At 43.9% G+C, this 25,458-nt stretch overlaps 1 protein-coding gene, 1 long non-coding RNA gene and 1 pseudogene across 2 annotated transcripts; 2 read left to right on the top strand and 1 right to left on the bottom strand.

The window, feature by feature from the left end:
• The first annotated feature begins 5,194 nt into the window (after positions 1–5,194).
• LOC102718009 lies at positions 5,195–5,861 on the top strand (annotated as a pseudogene).
• A 4,623-nt stretch (positions 5,862–10,484) lies between these two features.
• LOC102712459 (cytochrome P450 709B1-like) lies at positions 10,485–12,865 on the top strand. Its single transcript, XM_006657566.3, has 3 exons — positions 10,485–10,853; positions 11,249–11,720; positions 11,806–12,865. Exons 1-3 carry the CDS (start codon positions 10,565–10,567, stop codon positions 12,608–12,610), a joined length of 1,566 nt encoding a protein of 521 aa, XP_006657629.1. The 5' UTR covers positions 10,485–10,564; the 3' UTR covers positions 12,611–12,865.
• A 1,583-nt stretch (positions 12,866–14,448) lies between these two features.
• Positions 14,449–16,820, bottom strand: LOC107304621. Its single transcript, XR_001550696.1, has 2 exons — positions 16,651–16,820; positions 14,449–14,816 (listed from the first exon to the last, which is right to left on the bottom strand). It is a non-coding gene; the product is annotated as an uncharacterized LOC107304621 (long non-coding RNA).
• Positions 16,821–25,458: the final 8,638 nt, after the last annotated feature.

Genomic DNA, 25,458 nt, shown 5'->3' with positions numbered 1-25,458 from the left:
TATATGTATATATATGTATATGTATCTATATGTAAGTTTGTATGTCTAAAATTTATGCATATAAAGTTTGTATATAAAAAGTTTATATATGTAAAGTTTACGTAACATAATAGAAATTTTAGGGTAAAATATTTTACGAATCTTTTTTAAAAAAGTTTCATTCTTCGTTCGTCGAGTTGGAGCTTGTAAGCTCTCTTTTTCTTTTATCTTTTCGTTCATCGCCATCCACTCAATTATCAACTATTAAAGGTAAGAATGGAATCACCATTTCCTTCCGCTCAACTCCCCTCAAATTACGCTGCAAAATCGTCGCCGAAGCCTCCTCAGTGCCACCTCCGGCGTCGCTGCTCTGTTTCCTCTCCACTACAGCCATCGGCTTGCACGTCGCGCCGCTGCTCCTGGCTGCCCAGGCCTCGGCTGAGGCTGCAGCAAGCTTCGCCTCCCTTACCTGGACCTTCCCCGGCTGCTGCCCGCACTGGAGCTCGCCGGAGCTAGCGCTGCCAAGGCCGCCGCCGTCGTCCTGCACAGACCGCCGCCGCCGGCCATCTCGCCATCATTCTGGGCGCACCGAGGCAGTGGCGGGCACAGGATTTAGACCTTGGGTATTCGAAATGATACAGTATAAATTTTTTTTACCTGAAACATTTATAACATCAAACACTCAGCGATCATAATATATATATATATATAAATTACGTGTAACATAAAATGTCAAATTGAACTTAAGTTGTATGTCAAGCGATTGTCCTCACCTTGATTTTCACCTCAAACATCATCTTGATTTTCATTGAGTTGTCTTCTTTGAAGTAGTTCTTGCAAAAAGGCCTTCAAATCAACCACATGCCCTCTCGTCCTTTTTATTTTGAGATCTAAAGTGAAAATAAAACCAATCATTCAATCAACCATTCATACTTCAATTATTGTAAGTTAATAAATTGACAATGCACAAAATCAAAGTTCATATAAATATATAACCATAATTGGGCAACAAATATAAAGGATTCAAAATATTCAGCTAATCAGCTTTGGCTAGACAGCAACACTGCGCCTGGAGTCCTGGACTGGATTGGACAGCAGCACGTCGGCACTGCACCTGGCCGCTGGCTGGCTGGCCGGCTGTAGCCTGCAGCCTGCTCGGCGTGCTCGCCTATGCCTAGTCGCCTCGCCGGTGGCCGGCACCCGGTCTCGCCCAGTCGCCGTCGCCCATAGACCGCACGCCCGCACGCCGGCACGCAAACTGGCAGCCGCCTCGCGGGTCGCGGGTCGCGCTCGCCCACCGTCGGGCCGGGCGCCGACCGAAGCTCACCGTCTCGGCGTCGCCTCTGCCGCCGGCCCACCACCCAGTCGCCCTCGCCGGCTCGCCCACCGCAGCGTCGCGCACCCGCGCGGCCGCGCCTCCGCCCGGGCCACCCCGTGGCCGGAGCCTGCGCTGCGCCTCGCCGGCTCGCCGCCGCGCCGCGCCGTAGCCGCGTCCTACTCCCGTCTCGGCTTACTCCACCGCCGGCCTCCCTCCTCACGTCGCCAGCTCGCCCCTCCGCCCTCCAGCACAAGACGCAGCCGCCAGCCACCGGGCACCGGCTTCCCCAAATGTCCAAGGGACATTAGGATTTTTTTAGCTCTATTGGGCTGTGGGCCTTAGCGTGAAACTGGGCCAAATGCAGAAAAATGGCCCAATAAACCATTTGTTTGTCTGTTTAGGCTAAAACACGTTTTTCTTTTTATTCTATTGAATATATATAGGTAATATATATATATATATTACATATATGTATTTTTTCGCAAAAATCTTAAGTATATGTCTAAATACCCTTGAATTATAAGTGGGACCGTCCCTGCACCGAGGGGAATGGAACCCCCTCGGCTCCCTGACCCCGGTGCTCATCTCCCTTGCCTCCCTACTGCCCTCCTAGCCACCAGCCCCTCCCATATCTCCTGCACGGTAGAACACAGGAGACAGAACGAGAAAGAAAGGAGAACGAAGGAAGAAGTTGGGAGGAGAGAGAAAGGCGGAGGAGAAGAAAAAAAAAAGAAAAGAATAGAAAATGGGAAAAAAAGGAAAACAAGTTAAAGAAAAGGAAAAAATAATAATAAGAAGAAGATAAGAAAAAAAAGTAAAATAATTGGAGTCCTAATTTCTTTTTCTATTCAAAATAAATCTAAAAATTATTCTTTTCTCTAATTTAAATAATTCTTTGACCTTCAAATCTCGGATTTAAAATCCAAAACCATCATTCAACTCCTTGAGTCACTCCGAAATCAATGGTGACAGTTTTGCCACCATCCGAAATTTCGAAGGCATAGCCCTGAATTCTATTTAGGGTTACTATTCATCCAAATATTCCTAAAAATTAACTCCAATTATTCTGAATCTAGCGGCATTAATTTCGTCGCCATCCAAGACTCTGAAGTCGAAACCGTAATTTTGATCCTAGAGTTTACTATTCTTCTAGTACTTTAAATCTAGTCCAACTCTTGATCTGATAAACTCTTTTGGCTTACTATCCTCATCTAAGTTATATTACTCAGATCTAGAGCTTATCCTAAAATATCGATGCCATTCAGAGCGTCAAGTTCATATCATCCATTTGGACCGAACATCGTTTGGTTCTTAAATTCTTTTGTTGTTATACGCCAAATCACATATAATTTGAACTATTGATTTAATTCAATAGCTCAGTAGCCTACCATCATATTCTAGCCATTCTTTTGAATGCCAGTGAATCTTGTGTCTTTGGTCTAGCTCGTTAGGCTCGTGAGCAGCTCACGAGCCAGCTCACGAGTCGAGCCGTTAGAAAAATGCTAGCTCGGCTCGTTAGAAAAATGAAACGAGCCGAGCCGAGCCGAGCCGAGTTTGTCACGAGTCGAGCGAGCTAACGAGCCACGAGCTTTCTGTCCACCCCTATTTGTATTTCCCTTTTATTCAAATCAATCCTTGTCTCGAGACATACTTAATCTTCATTTTGTGGTACATAAATCAATCTCGCATTATGCGAAGCCACATAAAATCATATCATAGACACGTGATCTCTCTTACTTCCGATATCTATCATACACCACTTCGACTCCAGATCGTAACCGTCTAGCTATACAATTATGATCTTAATCCTAGATCAGTCTAAAAGCCTTCCAAATCTCTCCAATCACCTATCCAGTTGTTTATCTCTCTTCAGCTAGCTCCACCTTCTATTGTTATTTTATTGTTTATTTATAACTTTTAGTTTTTGTTTATTGTTTGTTCTTGTGTGCGTGCACTAGATCATTTGAAAGAAAAGTCTATCAAACCATTACATGAGCTGATGTGGACCCAGACGACTACGTTGAAGCTCTCAGAAAACCACATGTCGCAAGTTAAGTCACGAAACCATCCTTTGATCATCTTGAGAACCTAAGTAGAGAACTACTTAGTTATTTTATGCATTATTTACTTGCAAAGTTATTTTGGCGTAATATTACTTTCAAATAATCATGTTACATTAGTTATTGCCCTGTGCTTAACTTAATTGTTATTGCTGATACCATAAACTACCATACCAGGTATAGGTTGTACACCTCATCAGATTAATACTATAGTGGATAAAGCCACCAAACTTCTATACACATACATTTGTTATGCCCGTCGTCACATGATGATGCTGTCGGGCTGCATAAAATATTGTTTTGATATAAATCACGCACCTTGAGTGATATGGAAGGTAACTCCGGGTGAAGGTGGTGTTCTGGATATTATGACATGTATTACGGTGTTTATTATATGCATGTGCAGTGTTAATTTAGTTGCTTCCCCGGATATAAGGATAAACCCTCTTATGCCATAGAAAGTGATATAATTTGCGTCCATCCACAGGACCGAGTAATCGGACTTAACCTAGTACGTGGTCCCGCTATATGAACGATTGTTAGAAGCTCTAGAGCATATAGGAGTGGATATGTGCAAGGGGTCGCAGTCAATTGACATGATCTCACAACAATGGGCAACCATGAAAGTGCGACGGTGAAAACTTTGCCTAGCGCTGGCAAGAGTCGACCACTAAGATGGTCCAAAGGATCCACTGGGCAGTGCTAGCAGTAAGTGGGACTAATGAACGGTTCTGTTATCTCGACTCTGATCCAGTCGTGGTATCGTGTGGGTAAAGCTGGGCAGACGCTGCAGAGTCGTATTGTATTCGAATACGCCGTGCTCCCGGTTAATGGAGATGTGTCATTGGGTGATTCCTATTTCTTATGGTGTGAGTAGATTTTATAATTAAAATTTGGATTGGAATAAGATAAGAATGATTGTGATTAATATTGCTACGTTTTTAAACTAACGATTTATAAATATTTACAAATAAATTTTTTATTAAAGTAGGGAAAAACTACTTATAATAGGCTTGTTATTAACCGTCTTGATGAACCCTATATCCTTGTACTACTTACATGTATTCTTCTTGTATCCTTTGATCGTGGTTTGCTGGGTACGTTTTTACTCACCTCTTGCATAAAATGTGGTTCAGAAGAGCAGGTCTTCGTCAAGGTTACTCGTGTTAGGGTCGCTTCCTCCGCTCATGCTCGCTTGTGGTGTTGTTAGGTCTTCTGCTTGCTGCCTGGTTGGTCTTTTTGAAAAGCTAGGACGACGTGCCATATTTCCGCTGTTAAGTAAGTTTTATTCGCTGAGTTTGTGCTTTTATATCTTTTCTGTGTGCAACTGAACCCTGGACAGTGTGGCTAGTGGGATTCCTGTTTATTTCAGATACATCCTACAGTTTATGTGTATAAAGTTTACATATATAAATTTATATGTATAAAGATTTTTATATATTAAGTTTATATCTATTATTTTTTGTATATATAATATTTTATATCTTTTTTTATGTATATATATAAGTTTACATGTGTAAAGTTTACATCTCTAGAGTTTATATGTCTAAAGTATATATATAAGTTTGTATGTTTAAAGTTTATACGTCTTATCCCAATCATACGTATCCCAGAAAAAATTTAAAGAGAAAATATATTGGGTTACTATTTAATTCTTTTTTTGGGCCCAACTAGCTGGGCTAGCCCACCTTGCCAACCCAAAAGGGAAAAAAATTAAATGGGAAAAAAGATACACGGGCTTGTCTTCAGGTGGGCTGGTTACGTGGGCTGCTTAAAAAACCGTTCGCCCTCTCCGCATGGTTCGCGAATTAGCGCCGCCCTGCTGCCTCCAACAACCATGCGCTTCTGTGCCCCCAGGAGCCCTGCCGCCGCTCGATCCGTGACGACAGCAGATGTGCGACTCGCGGCGGTCGGCGAGTGGCACATCCTGCTGTCGTCGCGGATCGAGCCACGGCAAGTACTCCTTCGACACGGCGAGCGCCGCGTGGAGCAAGGCGGGGGCGCCCTTCCGCGGCCGCGCCGATCGAGCACGGCCTCTGGTTCGGCTTCCCCGTCGCGGACGACGACGCCCTCGCCGCCTGGGACCTGTCCTCCTCCACCGCGCAGCAGCCGCAGCTGCAGCCACCGCCGGCGGCCCACCGAGGGTGCAAGGGCTTCGCGGTGCCGGGGACGACGCACTCGTCGCATGTCGTGCACCTCGGCGGCGGCAAGCTGTGCGTCGCCAAGATGTTCAGTGTTCCTACCTCACGGCGGGGGGCATGCATGCTGCCAGTGTTGCTGCGACTTGGAGCCGCTGGATACTAGGAGCTTCGCCATGCTCACCGGCGTGGAGGTGGTGCGAGGCCGCGGCGACAAGGTTCGCATCATCAAGCACAAGTCGTGCCGTTATAGTTTGCTTAACACTGCGGAACCTATAGTGTACTCTGACTAATCCTGCGGAACCTATAAGAGTATTTTGTTATCCAAAATTTTGTATGGGTTCATCTAAAAATATTGGACATAAAAATTACGCTCAACCAATAGAAATCTAAAAATAAATAATTTATATTAGTAACTCATATTTTTATCTCAAATTTACAATTGATGTAATTTTAGGCATGAATAAATATTAGGAATATATTTGGTAACCCGTTTGAATTCATAGAGTATTTTCTAGTTCAATTCTTAAAATTTAGTTTTAGAGATCAATTTTAGATATCTCTTGAAGATGCTCTGAGTTCTGAGTTATAGTACCTCGTTTCTTTGGAGTTGTTTAATAAGCACCGGCCCGTTTGATTAATCGTGCTGTTTTGGCAGGATGGATATTTGTCGCTTAGCTTTAAAACCACCCATATTTATTCCTTAGATTTCAAATCTCTTCATTCAATAGCTCTGTAAACTCACTCCGGTTTCAATAGCTGTGTAAAATCATTTTGTAACAAAGGAATTTCAGTAGTAGATGGCTTCACTAATGGTTGCATATTTACTAACGTAAGTAGTGGATAATTGTAAGTCACGAGTTAAACATGCTCACCTTACTTGTTTTCAATACAATTAAATCTTACTGCCCTCAAATGACATAGACTCGTTGTCAATTTTTTTTTGAGAATTAGCATTATTTTAATGGAAAATCACAAAATTAGAGAGCATCGATAAAAAATTATAAATTTAGGGTCCTGTTGACTGTCGTAGTTCGATAGGACCCCTATCAAACGGCCAACAGTCGACTGGAGAGGAGATCGGACTAGATCACTAGCGTTGCAGTTCAACAGGACCTGTCGAACTACCGTTGTTCGACATGGTGGCCTGTCTAACTGCCAAAGTTAGACAGGGGGCCTGAACTACGGCAATTTAACAGGTCTGGCTGGCTCAGCAGTCGAACGGGTGGTGAGCCCTATCGAACTCCCTCCATTTGATAGTCTCTAGTCGAACGCCCACCGTTCGATAGACCCCTAAATTTGCGATTTTTCCGGATAGCCTCTACTTTTGGGATTTTTTATTAAAATAACGTTAATTCTCAAAAAATTTCCTCGTTGTCATTTGAACATTCTTCAAGAATGCATGTGACGTCAGATATATTCTCGTGTCATATTTCATGTTATTCTTGTTGAAGGTTTCAATTCAGTTTCATGGTCCAGGTAAACAAGGGCGGAGCTACAAAGAAATATAAGGGGGTGTCACCTAATTTCTTTTTAGTGCTTTGAACTAGGTTCTGACGGTTACGAGTGTCAATTTGAATTAAGTGAGTGTATATATGGTGAAAATAGATTAACACTAACAAAAAAATTTTCTAAACTGGGTGCCTGGGCACTCCCTACCCATAGAGTAGCTCTGCCCCTGCAGGTAAATGTGTATACCAAATCTCATCCATATGTAACTCAATTTCTCTCGTCGTAAATTCTATACCACATCATTATTTTTTAACTATGTAACGTATCATTTAATGAGACTGAAACCTTCGTAAAATACTTCCACTCAAATTGTACAAATGCACGGTGGATATTTAGTACTACCTCCGTTTCATAATGTAAGATTTTCTAGCGTATCCTAAATTCATAGAGAAATCAATGAATCTAGACATATATATATAAACAATATATATTGGTTAATAGATGAATCTAAACATAGCTAAGACTTCTTACATTATGAAACGGAGGGAGTACAAAGATTAGGGTATGTAGGTTCGTAGGTTTATTGGGGTGATCTGCGTATGATATAAATGGTATGTTTGTACTACGTTTAGAAAAGAAATATGTCACGGATTACTTAGAAGCGACGAGAGATCGAGCTCAGTGCTATTGACTCGATCTACTCTGTCATAATACAACCTTGTCTTTTTTTTTCATGCTTATTATTTTAAAGCAAAATTTAAATTTTCAACCTTAAATTGAAAGTTAATTTTGAGGTTTTTTATTATGGTTTATTTTTCTATATTTTCTTTTAGATAGAAAACATGTATATAAAAGTTTATTTATAAATTATTTTTTTACCTCTTATTTTGCCTTTTTCTTGAAAAGGTCAAAAGATGACCCTGACCGTTTCTACTGCTGTTTGTATACGTCTTCTCCTAAGTACTGCCGTTTTATTCTTTTAATTATCCTCGAAGAAACGCCATCTTTCTCACCTGACCGACAAATGAATGATTCCATTAGAATTCAGGACAAGTCAATTGGAACGTCCCAACCCTGGTTCAGTGAGTGAGAGAGTGGCCATGTGTAGTCAAATATCGTCATATGTATGCGCATAGCCTATAAGCCTCTTTGAAAGGTGGTAATGGGTTCAACTATTTTGTCTATAAATTTAAGGGTTGGGTTCAAAATATATTAAAAATAAAATTTTATAGAGTTTTGCGCTAAAAAAAGTTAAGGATTAAAAATGTTTGTCAAAGAACCCAATGCCCTTAGCGCTGATATCCAAAATTGCTTGCATCACTGCTGATGTCACCACCACCACCACCTAGTCTGTTTTTAACCAGGCATCGATGCATCACCGTTTGAGATGTTGTTCGTGAATACCATGACACTGCAGTCTACTTGATTGCATTAGAAGCGATGATAAAGCTCACTAAGCACAAACACAGTGCTCCTGCAGGGTGTGCATGGTGAGTAATCTTGGAGAGGATAAGCGGCCTTGTCATAGTGTTGGGGTGAGGTCTTAGGCGACGCTGTAAGCCGCATGGGATGAGTTCGTCACCCCACGTGCACCAGATCCAAAGCGGAAGACGGGTGTTGGCTTGGAGAAAAGATCAAGGAATATGACGAGCCCCGATTGATGATCCACATCATATGAAGTTGATCCATTGCCCCCTGAGCTTCATCCGCCTCGGTCCAAGCTTAATCCCTTGTCACCGCCATCGGGGCTGCCATTGAGCATCGCCTCCACCCGTTAGGGTTGTCAAGGAGAGAGAGTCAAGAGGGGAGGGATCTACGGTGGAGTTAAGTAGAGCTTCTAGGCTTCTGTGTGTATCAACGTAGTTTTTGCATCACTATTGGTGTGAATTTTACATCAACACCCTGACATGTAGGTCCGCCTACACATCAAGGTTATTTATGTAAAGGTTTATTTTTTTTTGAAAGGTTCAAAATATAAATATTGGAACTGTTTTGTTAATTAGAAGTATTACAGAGGTTGAATAAAAAAACAAAGGAATCTTGATGAGTGTCATGTATCGTAGAATTAATATCTATAAACTATAGAGTGGGGTTCGGATCATCTGCATGACTACAGATGACCACTACTCATGGCAGCGGAATAGTAAAAATGATATGGACAGTAAAAAATACTGTAGCCATAGTGTTTTGGATACTATATAATCACTACAGTATTACCCTAGAACTCGATCTAGACCATCGATTTTCATCCAACGGTAAAAAATAGTCTAAATATACGTTACCTGATCTCTCTACTGCAGCACATGCTACTATCGAGGATTCGGATTCAATATACTGCCACATCTTCCTCCGTAGCATATGCCGTTATGTTGAGATCACTCCTTGCAATGTTCACGCAGTAATACTATGACTGCAAGTCTGCAACTCTGCCGAATACAGTTTCTTCTATTGTTTGTATACGCCATCTCCTGTTTTCTTCATTTAATTACCCTTCTAGAAACACATCTTTCCCATCTGATTGAGGAAGAAATGATTCCATCAGGATTCAGGACAAGTCAATTGGGACCTCTCCATTTCTCCAACCCTTGTTGAGTGAATTACTATCTCTGTCCCGAAATAAATCTATTTTTTAGTTTTTAGATAGAATGTTTAACTCTTCGTCTTATTTAAGAAGTTTTAATAATAAAACATAGATAGTACGTTACGCGTGACTAATTTTTTAATTTTTTTAATAAAATTTTTAAATAAGAAGAATGATTAAATGTTCGATACACAAACCTACCAGAGTAGTAGTGGCCATGTCCATATCAAATTAATGTAGCCATACTTAGGGGTTGTTTAGATGGCTAAACATTTTTTAAGTCCTATGTCACATCGGATGTTTGGACGCTAATTTGAAGTATTAAACATAGACTATTAATAAAACCCATCCATAATCTTGGACTAATTCACGAAACGAATCTAATGAGCCTAATTAATTCATGATTAGCCTATGTGATGCTAAACATTTACTAATTATGGATTAATTAGGCTTAAAAAATTTATCTCGCGGATTAGCTCTCATTTATGAAATTAGTTTTTTATTAGTCTATATTTAATACTTCAAATAAAGTCCAAACATCCGATGTGACTAGAGACTAAAAATAAATCCTTACAAACAAACACCGCCTTAACCATGTCAAATTATAGTACGCGTGATATAAAACTGCTTGCATCACCGCTGATGTTACCGCCACCACCACCTGGTCTGTTTCCAACCAGCCATGTATGCGTCAGAGCAAGTTCAATAATATCTGATGTCACATGTCATACACATATTGTTTCTTGGAGTCCATGTTATAGCTGGTTATAAATCTATAGCTCGCTGCTCTTATCTCTTATCTTTTTAATATATGTTTATAGCTGACTTAAAGTATACTATTGTACGTGCTCTCACTGCTTGCTATATACTGGGAGGTGAAAGAAACCGGCCAAACGGGCGCCTCCATAAATACAAACTCGCGGGCCACCTCTCCGGTATCATCAGACAAACACACCACACCACACACCACCGAGCAGCAGCAACCAGAGCTGAAAACCAAGCAGAAGCAAAGGACTCGCTCGCTCGCTCGATCGGCATGAACGTGGGATTGGCGCCGTGGGGGGTGGCCGCCGCGGCGGCGGCGGTGCTGCTGGCGTCGTGGGCGTTCAAAGCGGCGGTGCACCTGGTGTGGAGGCCCCGCGCCATCGCCAGGCGGCTGCGGGCACAGGGCGTTGGCGGGCCGGGCTACAGGCTCTTCTCCTCCGGCAACCTCGCCGAGATCAGGAGGTTCTGCGGTGAGGGCGCCGGCCTCGTGCTCGATGTCTCCTCGCATGATTTCCTCCCAATCGTGCAGCCACACTTCGGGAAGTGGATTCCCCTCTATGGTACGCTATTATTTGTTTTTTTTATTATAATTCTCCATCGATCATACATACATACTCACTCCCTAAAAAATAAATTTAATACCGAATATGACACATCGTAGTACGACGAATCTAGATAAAGCCACAAAAGTATGTCCAAATTTAAGATGTATCATGTTCAGTAATAGGTTGGATTTTTATAGGACGGAGTGAGTAGTTAGCATTAATAGTTATACGAGAATAATTATACGATAATATGTTTTAAGGAAAATTTATGTAAACGTTCTAAAAGTTAAATCAAATCTTGTTTTAAACGTCTAATGTGTTTTCTAAAAAGAAAATACTAGAGAACATATTGAGTATCATAATTTTTGGTGCTAGTTTATGTTATTAATGTATGTAATTATGTGTCACAGGAAGGATATTCTTGTACTGGTTTGGTGCACAGCCAAATATATGTTTGGCCGATGTGAGCATGGTGAGGCAAGTACTATCGGACCGAACAGGGATTTATCTGAAGAACGTGACGAACCCTCATTTTGTACGCCTACTTGGCAAGGGGCTTGTGCTCACTGATGGTGATGAGTGGAAGCGTCACCGCAAGGTGGTCCACCCAGCATTCAACATGGACAATCTCAAAATGATGACGGTGACCATGTCTGCCTGTGCTCAATCCATAATGTCAGAGTGGGAAGCAAAGTTGGAGACAAAGGGTAGTGTCATTGAGATTGAACTGAACCAGCAGTTTGAGGAGCTCACTACGGATGTGATCTCCCACACGGCATTTGGTAGTAGCTACAAAGAGGGGAAGCATGTCTTCTTGGCACAAAGAGAGCTTCAATATCTTGCCTTCTCCACCTTCCTCACTGTTCAAATCCCATGGTTCAGGTACAGACACATTTAATTTTCCTTATTATGCTTATATTCAGAAAGCACATAGTGATATATCCATGCATTTGGCAAAATTAATCAGCTACCTTCCGACCAAGAAAAACCTCAAGACACGGTCGCTTGACAAGAAGGTGAGGGGCATGCTCATGAACATCATCAAGAGTCGGCTCGCCAACAAGGACATAGATGGGTATGGGAATGATTTGCTCGGGCATATGTTAGAAGCATGCATGCCAGAGCACAGTGAAAGCCAATCACAACTGAGCATGGATGAGATCATTGATGAGTGCAAGACTTTCTTCTTCGCAGGGAACGACACCACCTCACGCCTGCTCACATGGACAATGTTCCTACTCGCCACGCACCCAGAGTGGCAGGAGAAGCTAAGGGAGGAGGTGGTGACTGAATGTGGCAGCGAGGTGCTCACCGGTGATATGCTCAACAAGTGGAAGCTAGTCAACATGTTCCTCCTCGAAACCTTGAGGCTATACAGCCCTGTCTCACTCGTACGAAGGAGGGCTGGCACTAATCTTGAGCTTGGTGGCATCATGTTGCCCAAGGGCACACTATTGACAATCCCAATAGCCACGATTCACCGTGACACTAATGTGTGGGGAGAGGACGCTGGTGAGTTCAGGCCAAAGAGGTTTGAAAACGGGGTGTCGAGAGCGGCGAAGCACCCAAATGCACTGCTCTCCTTCTCGAGTGGGCTGAGGTCATGCATTGGACAGGACTTTGCAATGCTCGAGGCCAAGGTTGTCATCGCCATGATATTGCAGAGGTTCTCCTTCACATTATCACCAATGTATATCCATGCGCCCATAGAAGTGATCACGTTGCGTCCCAAGTACGGGCTTCCTATGGTCCTTAAGAGCCTCAAGCTCTAAGGGGAGATACATAACATATATCCGAATTATGCTACCTTTCTTATGCCACTTCAGTTTATGTATGAGTAATTTCTTATATTGATGTTATTTAGGTAATGTACTGATATATTTCATTTGTAAAAAAATTGGATGTGAATTTATATGCTTTGCTTGTTGATCGGGTATAAGAAACTTTGTATTGGTAGCTTATCAACCAAGCAGTATTGTTGACTTTCTAAAAAAACAGTACTTTTGATACAAGGTCAAAAGAAGAAGACTGCGCAATACTCTAAAGTCAACCTGTTGTTTGTACACTTAATGTCTAGATTGAGTCTTTATGACGTGTAACACAATAATTTTGAGAACTCCATATTAACCCGTCGACAGTTCCATTTCTCTAAAATACCCCCTTATACCCCTTAGCTTTATGTACCATTTTCAGACTAACTAAAAAAAGGGCTCTAGTAAAAAAAAATCATATTTATGAAAATCAATTTTCCAATAAAAACCATTTTTTTTAGAAAATTATGTATCTGTACCTAACTTTTTCATAAATAGTCGGATGAAGATAAATTTATATCAAACTTAGTTGATAACTTTTTCCAATTTAAACCATTTAAGCTTCCAAATATTCGCTATGAAATTCAAAGATCTATTTTTACAAAATTTTAGATCTATGATTACAATAACCTCCAATAGACATATGATCTATGTGAGAGTTATATAGTTCTATGAGATATACAAGTTTGTACTTCATCCCATTTTTTATTTGAAATCATTTATGGAGCGCAAAGAACTATTTTAAGTTCCAAACAATGGATATCAAAACAATAGCATTCTACATATAGACAACAAGTGTTGCGTAATGAGATGCTTATGTGATTTGTGTGAAAGAGAGACGTCTTAGGATTGAATCCTATAAATCAAAATTTATGAATTTAGTTTGAAGTTTTGCCTAAATCGCCAGTTAGGATGCACATTGTGTTATAGATGTTTACTAAAATGTCAAAAATGTGTTTTTGATTCTACTTTGTACACAAGATCAAAATGTGAACATTAATTGATTTTCGCTAGTGGCTGCGTTATGTTGCCTGGCAGCAAAAATTGATCTTTGCTATCAGTCAATTGCCACCAGTGAAGATCGATGATTTGCATTGACATTTAATTACTAGCAGGGTGTCTGGCCAGCTAGCAAAAATGTGCTTTAGTCGTCAGTAAAAAGATCTCTTGTAGTAGCATACGATACAAGATCCCAAGATGACCTCTCTGCTTTCTCCCCTTTGATATCATCCTAGGTCTCCTCTCCTCGCATTGTGATGAGCTTCCTCAGTTAGAGCTCGAGTGAGCTTCTTATCTAGCTTTGGTAAACTTCTTGACGTTAAACTAGTTTCCTATATAATATAAATAAGCTAGCTAAGAGGAAAATTTGTGGGTAAAGTTGTACTCCTGATCATAGTAAACTATTTGAATAGTCGTGGCTGCGGTTATGGGGCGAACTGCCAAACTCGCTGGGATTAATCTCAACTCTAATAACTTGATCAATTTGGAACTATTTTGACCCTGTTGTAACGTGGTGTAACGTTGGGTAGTGGTTTGGGTTTGTCGCAATGTTATGTAACGTTGAATAGTGGTTTGGACCTATTGCAACGTGGTGTAACGTTAGATATTATTGGATGATTATTTCAAGTATTTAATTTATATTTTATTCAGTCTATTTTATTTACAGTTTTGCTAAATACTGCTGCCTTATGCAAACTAACACCAGCCTCTCCTTGTTATCTATTGCATTCATTTCTTTTCCTCTCTTGGGTGCTATCTGTTGAGTGATGTGATTTGTACTTGTCACGTCCAGAAACTCCTTACACGAATTTCCGAACTTTGTTATGTATTAAATCCCCGTCCAGGACTAGCCAGGGTACACCAATAGACAAAGTCGATTACATCACCAATGTTCTTAGAAACAATAATAAATGACAATTAAAGTCTAACGACATGCAGCGGAAAACAAAGTAAAAGACGTCGGGCTCCAACGCAGCTTGGCTCCAATACACAAACAACATCTTGACATTGGACAAGCATCAAACCTCTGGGTCACCTCCATCTCAATAGTAATCTACCACTGAAGGGGAAAATTACGCAAGACTGAGTACAACCACGTACTCGACAAGCAGCACGGAAAGGGAGTAATAAATGAATGCAGGTAAACTCAAGGAGAGGCTAGGGTTAGCTGCACAAAAGCAACAATTAGGTAAAACAAAGATTTAAATAGAATAACATGATTTAAATAAATAAGTAAAACAATTTAAATAAAACATCTCCACGCTGTTCAATGGTACACCAGGTTGCAACAGGCCCAACCACTACTCAATGTTACACCACGTTGTAGTAGTCCCAAGTGAAAGTCAGTTTACTTAGGTTATTAAAGGTTCAATCTGGGAGTCCGCTCGTGACCGTGGGCATGGCTCACTCTGATCAGAGGTGTACTACTATACCCACCAGACACGACTGCACTGCACTTAAACATGCGCCGACGTGTCACCATGACACACCGGAAATGAGCCCGTGATAGGACCCGTCACATAACCCTCCCTATTTAATCATACCACACTTCAGATTTCACCCCCTCCTTTACAGCAAGTCGGGCAGTCCTCTCTAGTGCCTTGGTGAATCTGGAAGCAACATAGGCCATCACTACACCACCCTGACTCCCATCCATTCTCCATCACGCCCACCTTTACCTTGGTACATCAAATAGTTCGAAGCTACGCTTCAAATCCCACCTTGCCCTTACTCGGCTTGTGGTTAGCACTAAATTACTTCCAGGGTTTCCCATGAACTGGTCCTTAATTATCATGGGTGCAACTTTCAAAACCGTGCACACATGGCCCACCATTATCAGTATTTTAGTTGAATTTAACACTGACCGGGTAATGAATCATTAACAGCTAAAATCAGTCAAGCAGTGATTACAGATTCCGATGTGCTAATTGTTCTAAGCAGCACTAAGCATGGCCTAGACCTAATTCTATTTCAATTACCCCGGGTATAACAAGGACAAAGAATGGGTAGACAATAGCATAATCACAATAGGTCAAACCCGAAAAATAACATAAAGTAAAGTACGGTAAATACTTTAAGTAAATAATGCATGTTTGAAGGAATAAAGCAGGAAAATTTTACAATAAATAGGATCAATATGGTCAAAAGGAGTGCCACTTGCCTTGCTTAGCCTCAGGAGGATCTCGGGGATGATCTCGAAGTAAAGCAGTGCTTTGGCAGGGTCCGAATTTAAGCGACATAGCATAAAAATAAATAAACAGGAACAAACTATATCAAAAGAGAAAAAGAAACTATTTTTAATGGATTCTTGACATTTTTCTGGATTTAATGAAATTTGAATGGACTAAAACGGAGATTAGATGAATTAGTTATGAATTTTAGAAGTTTTCTGGGTTTTTAAACTAAATAGGAAAAATCCTAAATTGATTTATTTCGCAATAATGAGGTCTTGCTGACGTCAACCCGAGGGGAGAGCGGTGGCGCTGACAGGTGGACCCCACCTGTCGGTGAGAGGGGAGGGTAGCCAAGAGGCTGGTCCGTGGGGCTAGGGAGGAGAGAGAGGGGGAGGCGACGGGGTGGTTGGCCAGTGGGCCCGGCTAATAGGAGGGATGGGGAGGCTGGCTAGCGGGTGGGTCTCGCTGGCCAGTCGGAGAGAACAGGGGACGAGAGAGGAGGTGGCCGGTGGCACTCGGTCGGCGGCGACACGGTGCACATGCGCGGCGGCGACGACGACTACATCGGTGATGACGCGGGAGACGGCGGCGCAAGGCCGCGGCGGAGAGGGGAGGGAGAGGCGTCTGGGTGGCACAGTGGCGAGGGCGGCAGGCAAGCGCAGGTGTGGCCGTCTGTGGCTTGGGGACAGCGTCGCGAAGGCGACGACGATGGTGATGGCGGTGAACAGCTGCGATGGTGAGCGATGCACACGACCGGCGACGGCGCACGGCTCAGCAACGATTGGCCGAGGAGTAAAAGAGAGAGGGGAGGAGAGTGGAGGCGCTCACCGGCGACGAGGAGGCGGCGGTGACAACGTCCTGGGCGAGGCGGAGGCATTAACGTGGCTCCGCCACGGCATCGGACGGCGAGGGGAGGACTCGGCGGTGGCATTCAGCGACGGCGGTCAGGCGTGGAAAGGAATGGCATCGTCGTGGGAAGGCGAGGGTTTTAAAGAAGGAGGAAGGGTGGCCGACATGGAAAGGAGAGGGAGGGATGGAAGGTGGAGCAAAATTAGAAATCTGTGGCGCAATTAGCGGTGGACGACGGTGTCTGAGCCAGACGTGGGGAGGGACGGCCTGACGAGTGGGGCCCTGTCACGCATAGAAATTTATAGCAATTTCTGAACAATAGCATGCATTAATCTCGGTCCAGAAATCAGCCCGAGTACACACTACGACAAATTAATACACAGTTCCACGACTTAAAAACAAATAAAAACAATTATCTATCGAAATGCAGCAAAAAAGGAGAACAAGACTAAAATCATCTAATCTTCAGCTTGGCGATGACGGCTTCACACCATAGGCATTCTTGACGGCGGACTGAACCTCACTTCAACCTTCGGAACTACGTCCTTCTGACAAAGGCTCTGGCTCTTGCTCTGGTGGGGAAAAAATTAAGCAAGGCTGAGTACAAATCACCGTACTCAGCAAGTAACACCCAAGGTAGAAAGAATAATGAATGCAATAGGGTATCAAGGATAGACTACGGTTAAATTGGACAAAGCAGCATTTATAAGCAAAGCAGTAGATAAAATAGACTAATTAAAAGTAAACTAAAGAGTTAAAATTATCATCCACTGTCCAACGTTACACCACGTTGCAACAGGCCCAGACCACTGTCCAACGTTACACCACGTTGCAACAAGCCCACACCACTGTCAAACGTTACACCACGTAGCGACAGGGTCAACCCTCTGCCCAACATTACACCACGTTGCAATAGAACCAAACGACTGCCAACGTTAGACCACATTGACAGGGTCAAACCAGTTCCAAGTTCATCAAGTTATTAAAGGTTCAACTAATCACAGCGAATCTGTAAGTTTGCCCCATAACCGCGGGCACGACTATTCGAATAGTTTTACTCCGCAGAGGTGTATAACTTTACCCATAAGACATAGCTCCACTACACTTGAACGTGCGCCGGTGTATCACCACGATACCATGAAAAGGAAACTGTGACACAGGCTAGGGAAAGAGACCGACGAAGGGGGCCCATGGCCGGGTGAGAGAGGGGGATGATGGGTGGGCTCCACCTGTCAGAGAAAGGGAGCGGCTGACGGGCTGGGCCCGCTGCCCAGGGAGAGAAAACAGAGAGGGGGAGGGGAGAGCTCGGCCGAGCGGTGGCGGACGGGAGGCGGTAGCGGGCGGCGGCGAGCGGTGGGGTGATGATCGGCGGCGATGTATGTAACACCCCTAAAATTGACTAAGTTTTAAAACCGTTTTCTTTTCTTGTGAATTTTAAAATTTCGCATGTCGTTTCTTTTGATTTTGAAAAAGTCTGTTTTCTTGATAGTCTTTCTTTCGTCGTTTTGTTTTCTTTTGAAAGTGCAAAGTTCCTCCTTAAATTCTTCCGTTAACCGATGATCGGTCCTGTCGCCGAGTTTCGGTTCCGCTATATTTCTTCCCCTCGTTACCAGCCCGTTTGCTTCGGATGTGCTAAGACTGATATATCTCTTTTTCCTTCCAGTCCAATCCAGTCCAACGCCCACAGCCTCCAACGAACCCACATACCCAGGGTTGTCTTCATCTCTACCACCGGCGTCGCTAGAAGCTACAACCGACGATGCTGTCGTCATCTTCATCTTGCCACGTACTTGCTTGATCACAACCCATCCACATCGCAACCGACGTACTTGAACCGACTCAAGCCGAGTATATAAGATCATCATTTTCTTAATTGCATCGCTGCTGCTGCTTCCTCCAAACTCCCTCTCTGTCTCCCCTCTCCTGCTGCTGCCACGCTCAGAGAAGAAGGCTACAGCGATCTCCTTCTTCATTCCCGTGAACCCGCGCCGCCTCCCACTATCGGAGTCGTCACAGCCTGTTCAAACTTCGCCGGAATTCGAGTTTTGGTCGCCGGCGTCCAACTGCGAAATCCGTCGCTCTCATTGCTCTATCTTTAAAATTAGTGGTAAAAATGGAACCTAGACCTTCTATCCCACCTTTCCCCTCTTTTTCTCCGGCGAAATCGTCGCCGGAATCATGCCAACACCATCGCCGGAGCTACCGCCGGCGCTCCCCTGTTGGCTGCCGTCGGGCCGCACGGCGCCGTGCCGGTCTGTGCCTTCCCGTGCTCGGCCGACGGATCCTATAACGCCGTCGACCTCCCCTTAACCTCCCAGGCCGCCGCGCCCTCGTCGGAGTTCGCCGGAGCGCCGCCGCCGCGGCTGCCCCCATCGCCTGATCCAGGCCGCCGCCGCCAGCCCGTCAGACCGCCTCCCGGTCGCTGCCACCGAGGGGAGCGAGACCCCCTCGGCCTCCCGCTGCCGTAGCCGCCTCTCCCCAGCCGGAGCCGGCGTCCTATATCCGGCGCCCCTCCATGGCCACCTCCCTGTGAAAGAACGAGAGAGAGAGAGATACGGGAAAGAAAGGAAGAAGAAAGGGAGGAGAGAGAGAATAGAGTTTTTCTTATTCGAAAATAATTCCAAAAATTCCCTTTTTCACTTTAAACCTATTTACCTATCCATTTGACCGCCGATTTCAAATCCGAGACCTATTCTAGACTTCTTGAATTATTCCTAGTCAAATGAAACCACTTTCATCGCCATCTGAGCATCTGTTGGCGCGACCCTATTTTTGACTTTAAGGGTGTGCGACCGATAAAAACCCCGAAAATCCCAAAAATCATTCCTAGCATTCATTCCACCTTTTTCTGCCATTTCTAAGTTTTGGTGTTTATTTGGTGTTAATCGCTTATCGGTTTTATTTCATTTGTGTATCGATAGACTGCATCGCCGCTGATATAGAAGGAGCAAGATCGGAGTTCGTCACCGACAGCTACGACACCGCAGTTGTAGGGAGTGAAGCCTGGGACGAGTACGTTGACCCTGAAGGCAAGTCAAGCATCCTTTGATCATAATTGAATCTAATCTAGAGCTAGGTCATATTTTGGGTAGTCGTACTTACCTTAAAGTACATATATAGTGTGCATGTGTTAATTACTTAAATTATCACCTTGAATAGAAGTTACCCATTTATTATTTTGCTTTACATATTGTCATGCCTTGATATTGTGCCTGTTATGCCTTCATAACCCTAGTTTAGAATAGATGATTATATATGGCTATCATTATTTTATGTGAAATTATGGAAGTTACGGATTATTTGAAAAGATATAAGGACTTCACCACCTTATGCCAGTATATGTGACATAGTTTGCACCCATCCACACGATAGAGATACTCGGCCATAACATATGCTGCTCCAGTGAGTTGATGATCTGCAGCCTATCTGTGTATATGGCAATATCGGCCTTAGGTGTGTACTGGCCATTGAGTGTTGTGAGTGTTGTGATTGTTTGAGTAAGGGTACTGCGTGTACCCATAAGAGGTCAGGAGGAGCTGGTGTGCCTCTGAGACGCTCAATAGTGGGTGAAAGTTGTGGCGGGGTTGGAACACACCCCCTCTGCGTTCGGGACGGGGCCAATAGCCACAAAATTCTATAACCCGCTAGGTGGATCTTAGATGAACTTGAGGCAGTATCATGTTATGTTATTCATAACCTGGCTAGCTGTGGGTATCGTGTGGGTAAAGCTGGGTAGACGCTGCAGAGTCGTTTGGTATTCGAATACGCCGTGCTCCTAGTTAATGGAGATATGGCTATGGGTGAATCCAGTGTGTTGGCAAAATGGTAGATTTGGAGTTATTGTTTAATATGGTAAGGTGAATGACATAAAATGATGGTTATACTTGATTGTTATACTGGGTTATTGATTGGGTTTATTTTTAAACTACTGCTAAGGTTAGAGAGTTGAACCAGTTTCCTTCCTTTGTTGACTATGCGTTACTATTTTACTACTTTCCCTGCTTGGCTTGTAGAGTACTTGTGTATTTAGTCTTGCATTCTTTTGGCTCCAGTTGGTCAGGGTGACGTTGCAGGTGAAGCCGAAGAGCTTGAGAATCCACAGGAGTGGGACGAAGATGAAGGCTTTGACTTTTAGGTCGACTCTATGCTCGGGCTGTTCCTGTGGTGCAGAGTTGTGTCTTTTGCTTGTAGAGTGTAAGGCTGTAGGCTCGTTGCGTGTGTCTTAGTTTAGCCTGGAGTTGTACTAAAACCTCGTCGGTTTGTATAATTAATCGAAATACTGTTTCTGTATCATTCTACGTGTAACTGAACTTCCTGGGCGGTTACGTGAAATGTGGGATGCCTGGATTCGGTCCAAGATTGAGCCCTCACAACATACGGCCGGCAACGACTAGTGAACAGCAGTGGGCGACGCTAACAAGTGGTGGCGGCGGCAAACCGAGCAGAGCGAGGAGGCGGGGAAGAGAGAGGCAGCGGGGCTCATCGGTGGCGGCGCGTGCTATGGGAGAGAAGGAAGGGGAGCGGCGACACACCAGCGGGACACAAGGAGGGGCGACGACCAAGCGGCAGCGACGCGGCATCGCGGCTAGGAGAGGAAGGGAAGGGAGACCGAGGCACCGGCCGAACGGGACAGCGACATGGCAAGCGGCAGCGATGGCGGGTGTGGCGCGATGATGTGGCACCGGCCCACGTGGCGGTGACGCACGGGAGCGCTGGGCGGCGGCAACGACCAAGGAGGCCCGATGCGGTGACGGTGGAGCGGGAAGGAGCGGTGGCGTCGGTGGCACGACGACGTGACGGCGGGCGCGCGGCGCGACAGCGATCGCCGTGGAAGATAGGGAGGAGGAAGGGGAGAGGAGCTCACCGGAGGTGGAGGACGGGGACGAGGGGGAGCGATGGAGTGCGACGCCTGGCGGGATCGGTGTCCGGTGGCGAACCCTCGCGGCAGATGACGGCGTTGGTGGTGAGAGGTGAGCACGAGGGAGAGGTGAAGGGCGGCGACGGCTTGTTAACACCAAAATTTTGTAAATTTCCTTATTGGTTTGGATAAGGAAAGGTGCAATTACCGATAGATATTTTATCCGGAAGAGTTCGAATTCATTTTGAAATGATGAAGACCAAGGCTTGGCGGCATAATTTTATCTAGTAGTTAGAGTTAGTTAAGATTTTATCTCTAGGAGATTAGAGTCCGATCGGGACTTGTTTGTTTTCTTTTATCTATTAGAAATCGTGTCGTGTTAGAGATAGAGTTTGTTATTTTTTTATCTATTAGGAGTCGTATCCGACACAGATTAGCATTCACCCGAGAGTATAAATATGTATGCCCAGGGTCATTGTAATCATCTACCAATCAATTAGATCAACTTTTTTCGGTGCATCGCCACCCTCCTAACCGAGGTTTTAACTTCAGCAGAACTTGGCACCTGACATAGGGCTACATCGTCTCGATCTCCAACGGAGGGGTAAGTCCTATGTTCCGCCGGGCCACGGTAATAGTTCGATTAGATTAGAACTGTCTCGTTCAGTTCGGTCTTCTAATCTAGTTGCACGATTGCTAGTTATCGTATCAATTTCAACTTAGATCACTTTCGTGTTTTGAGTTGATCTGGTCAGCCACTTTGGGCGATCTATGTTGGTTTGATATTCGCTATTTGTTATATTCAATCTAGTACTGTCTCGGTTAGGTCCGATCTAGTAGATTGCGTTTGTCAGATGGTTTATATCAGATTGATGTATTTTACTCGTTGTTTTATTGAAGTACCAGCCGATAAGTTATCAGTCATCGGCTCATTGGCTTGATAGGAATCTAGATCTATTTAAATATCTATCCTGACATTGCTAGGTTTAATCTGGAACTGTCTCGATTGGGTTCGATCTTCTATGATTATTGTTAGCAATCTGGGTTAGGTATTTTATAGATCTGGGTTGTTTGTCCACCATCTATAGCCGATGATATTTGCTGATCTACATGCTTATCATATTTACATCAATAGAGTAGCCGATCGCCTTACTGCATTATTTCTATACCAATCGGCTTGATTTAGTTAGATCAGAAGTCATTTATGTTGCATCGGCTTATGTGAATTACATGGGAGTTGGGTTTAGCCGATTGTAACACATGATTCATTGCTTATTCCAAGTAATTCGTCTGTTTATTTATTAGCTTTATCGATCTTCATGTTTCCTATAGTCATATCGTGCTCGACTGCATACTGTTTAGGTTAAGTTCAATCTCTGTATGCCTAGTTCGATCTGGTTATAGGGGCTCGTCCGATCGACTAAGATTAATTGGTAACTTGGCGGATCGCATTGGTATAATATTTACTTTAAGTCTATTTCTAGTGGATTTCGAGCCGATCCAAGCTTTTACAGCCGATCGTTCATTCTATCGGCTAAACGATGCTGCATCAGTATCCGATCGGTTGGATATTTAGTCACCTATCGGCTTGATAGCCGATTGACTTGCTTTACGGTTCATCTTGTTAGTTGCAGGATCAAACTGACTGGCAAGCCCACGCACCATCTAAGAATTTATGTCCTGCACTGGAGCTGTCTAAGATTGACTCCCAGGCCTTCGTGTGTGACACGTCAGATCATATTTTTGACGTAACACGGCTCGAGCGTGCGAAGGGGGAGTGAGCGACGGCAAGGGGAATTTTATATGGAGGCGGGGGCGCGATTAGCGGGCGTGGGGAAGGCGTGCGGCGGTAGCGGGCGGCGTTGGTGGTGGGATTGACGGTGGTGACGTTGTGCGGCGAAGATTGCGGCGCACGAATTGTGGGCGGGACCGCGTGCGCAATCGGCGACGAGATTGGCAAGTGCGGCGATTGCGATGCGACCGAGCGGCGAGGGCGGGGCCGACGGCGCAACGCGGCGGCACAGCACGGACGTAGCGAGCGGGCGAACTCGGTGGCATGGCGTGCGGACGCGCGCAGCGAGGGCGTGCCGTGGCCAGCGCGGCAGCAAGATGCGGAGGCCGGGTAGAGCACGGCGTCCGGGGCGTGACACGGTGTGATGGCGAGCGAGTCGCGGCGCGGTGGGGCAAGCGCGCGGGCGACGCGATGCAGCGGCACGGGCGAACGACGCGAGCGAGCAGGGCGGTGGCGAGAGGTTGACGACGGGCGGAGGTTAGGGATGACAGGTGGGTCCTCGGGTTCCATCTGTCGGGGAGAGAGGAGTGAGGACATCGGGAGGGGAGGGGAGCCAGACTTGGGTCGCGAGGGAGGAGGAGTTGGGTCGCAGCTCGGCCCACGTGGGAGAGAAGAGGACGCCGAAGGGAGAGAGAGGATGGAGTGGGCCGGGAGGAAAGGAGAGAGGAGGAGGGGAGATGGGCTCCGGCCCACTGGCTGGAATGAAGGAGAAGAAGAGAGAGAATGGAAAAAGAGAAAAAGAGAGAAAGAAGGAAGGGAAAAAAAGAAAAGGGGAAAAAAAAGGAAAAGGAAGGATTGAAAAAGGGAAAAGGAAAAAAATTACCTCCAATTTTACCTATTTTTATTAGGTTTATTTAACCAATTTTTATCCTCTAAAATTTAAATTTAAATCTTGTTAATAATTTAAAATGCTTTTAGGATATTTTAGAATATCCAAAAAGCCTCCAATTAATTAATTAATTAATTTGTACACTGGGTTTTCTCTTGAATTTAAATTAACAAATTATTTTAATGTATTATTTAATTATTTTTTGGCTATGGTAAAACTCTGGTCATGACAGGCCCACCCGTCAGTGGGTGCAATGGTAGAAAATAAACTTTGGTGCAAAAAGGCTCAATTTAAAGTCCAAATTTATAATTTAAAATTTAAATTTTAATAAATAAGCATAAGCAAATGCGAAAAGACGCATAGTGAGTACCATTTACCAAGTAAGGCGTTCGATGTTGCCTGTGGCATTTGTATATAATCCACCAATTAAGTTATTAAATAATCTATCGTCTTATTCAAAATTTGTGTGCAAATGCGAATATTTTATGAGTCATTCATAAAACACATTTAGTTATGAATAAGAAAACAAAATAATTTATAATTATGTATTTTTTTGAATAATACAAGGTGTCTAACATACAACTAAAAGCTAACGGTGTCCCAAAAAAGTACATGCTATTAGGGTGATTGTTAAGTTTTTCATGAAAAAAAGTCAAACTGTATATTTGCAGAGAAAAATAATTTATAAATAAGAATTATATATATATATATATATATGTATTTTTAGTGATCTAAAAGTTTATGGTGAAAAATAAACTTGGGTTGAAAAATCTCAAACTCAACTCAAAATTTGAGGTTGAAAATTCATATTTTTGCTTATAAGCATAAGTGTATTGCCTGCGGTAATTAGATATAATCTCCCAATTGATTTTGCCAAACTCAGTTTTTGCATTAATTATACCACTTCCCTGAAATACTAATTGAGTTATTAAATATATATGCTCCTCTCGCATATATATACCGACTCCGAATCGAATGTTGACGCATGCATGGCGGTTCCACGTCGGTTTTGGTCGCGACGGAAGCATGCATGCCATGCGCGCGCAAGCCGACATAATGAAGCACTCCTACTCCGACTGCGAATGAACAGACCAGCTAGCGCTATATATTCAGTCCACGCAGCACGGCAGCAAGCAATTTTCTCATCGTCGATCGATCGATCGATCGGTGAATATATTCAGAATTCTACCTCTATTCTCGATCGACTTCACAGCTCTCTGCTCGTCCCAGTTCCACCCATCAATCACCACCGGTCAATCCCAGCGAGATACAGCGATATCAGAACCACCGGAACCTCCGGAGGTCGAG

This window comes from Oryza brachyantha, chromosome 7, assembly GCF_000231095.2.
Source record: "Oryza brachyantha chromosome 7, ObraRS2, whole genome shotgun sequence".
Lineage (NCBI taxonomy): Eukaryota > Viridiplantae > Streptophyta > Magnoliopsida > Poales > Poaceae > Oryza > Oryza brachyantha.
The sequence above is the reverse complement of the archived record's forward strand: the minus strand, read 5'-3'. Positions and strand labels throughout refer to the sequence as shown.

Excerpts from the sequence above, each read along its gene's own strand:
- LOC102712459 (XM_006657566.3), top strand. The coding sequence starts at position 10,565 with ATGAACGTGGGATTGGCGCCGTGGGGGGTGGCCGCCGCGGCGGCGGCG. Across the intron at positions 10,854-11,248 it reads GAAGTGGATTCCCCTCTATG|GAAGGATATTCTTGTACTGG; the intron begins GTACGCTATTAT and ends TATGTGTCACAG. Across the intron at positions 11,721-11,805 it reads GTTCAAATCCCATGGTTCAG|CTACCTTCCGACCAAGAAAA; the intron begins GTACAGACACAT and ends AAAATTAATCAG.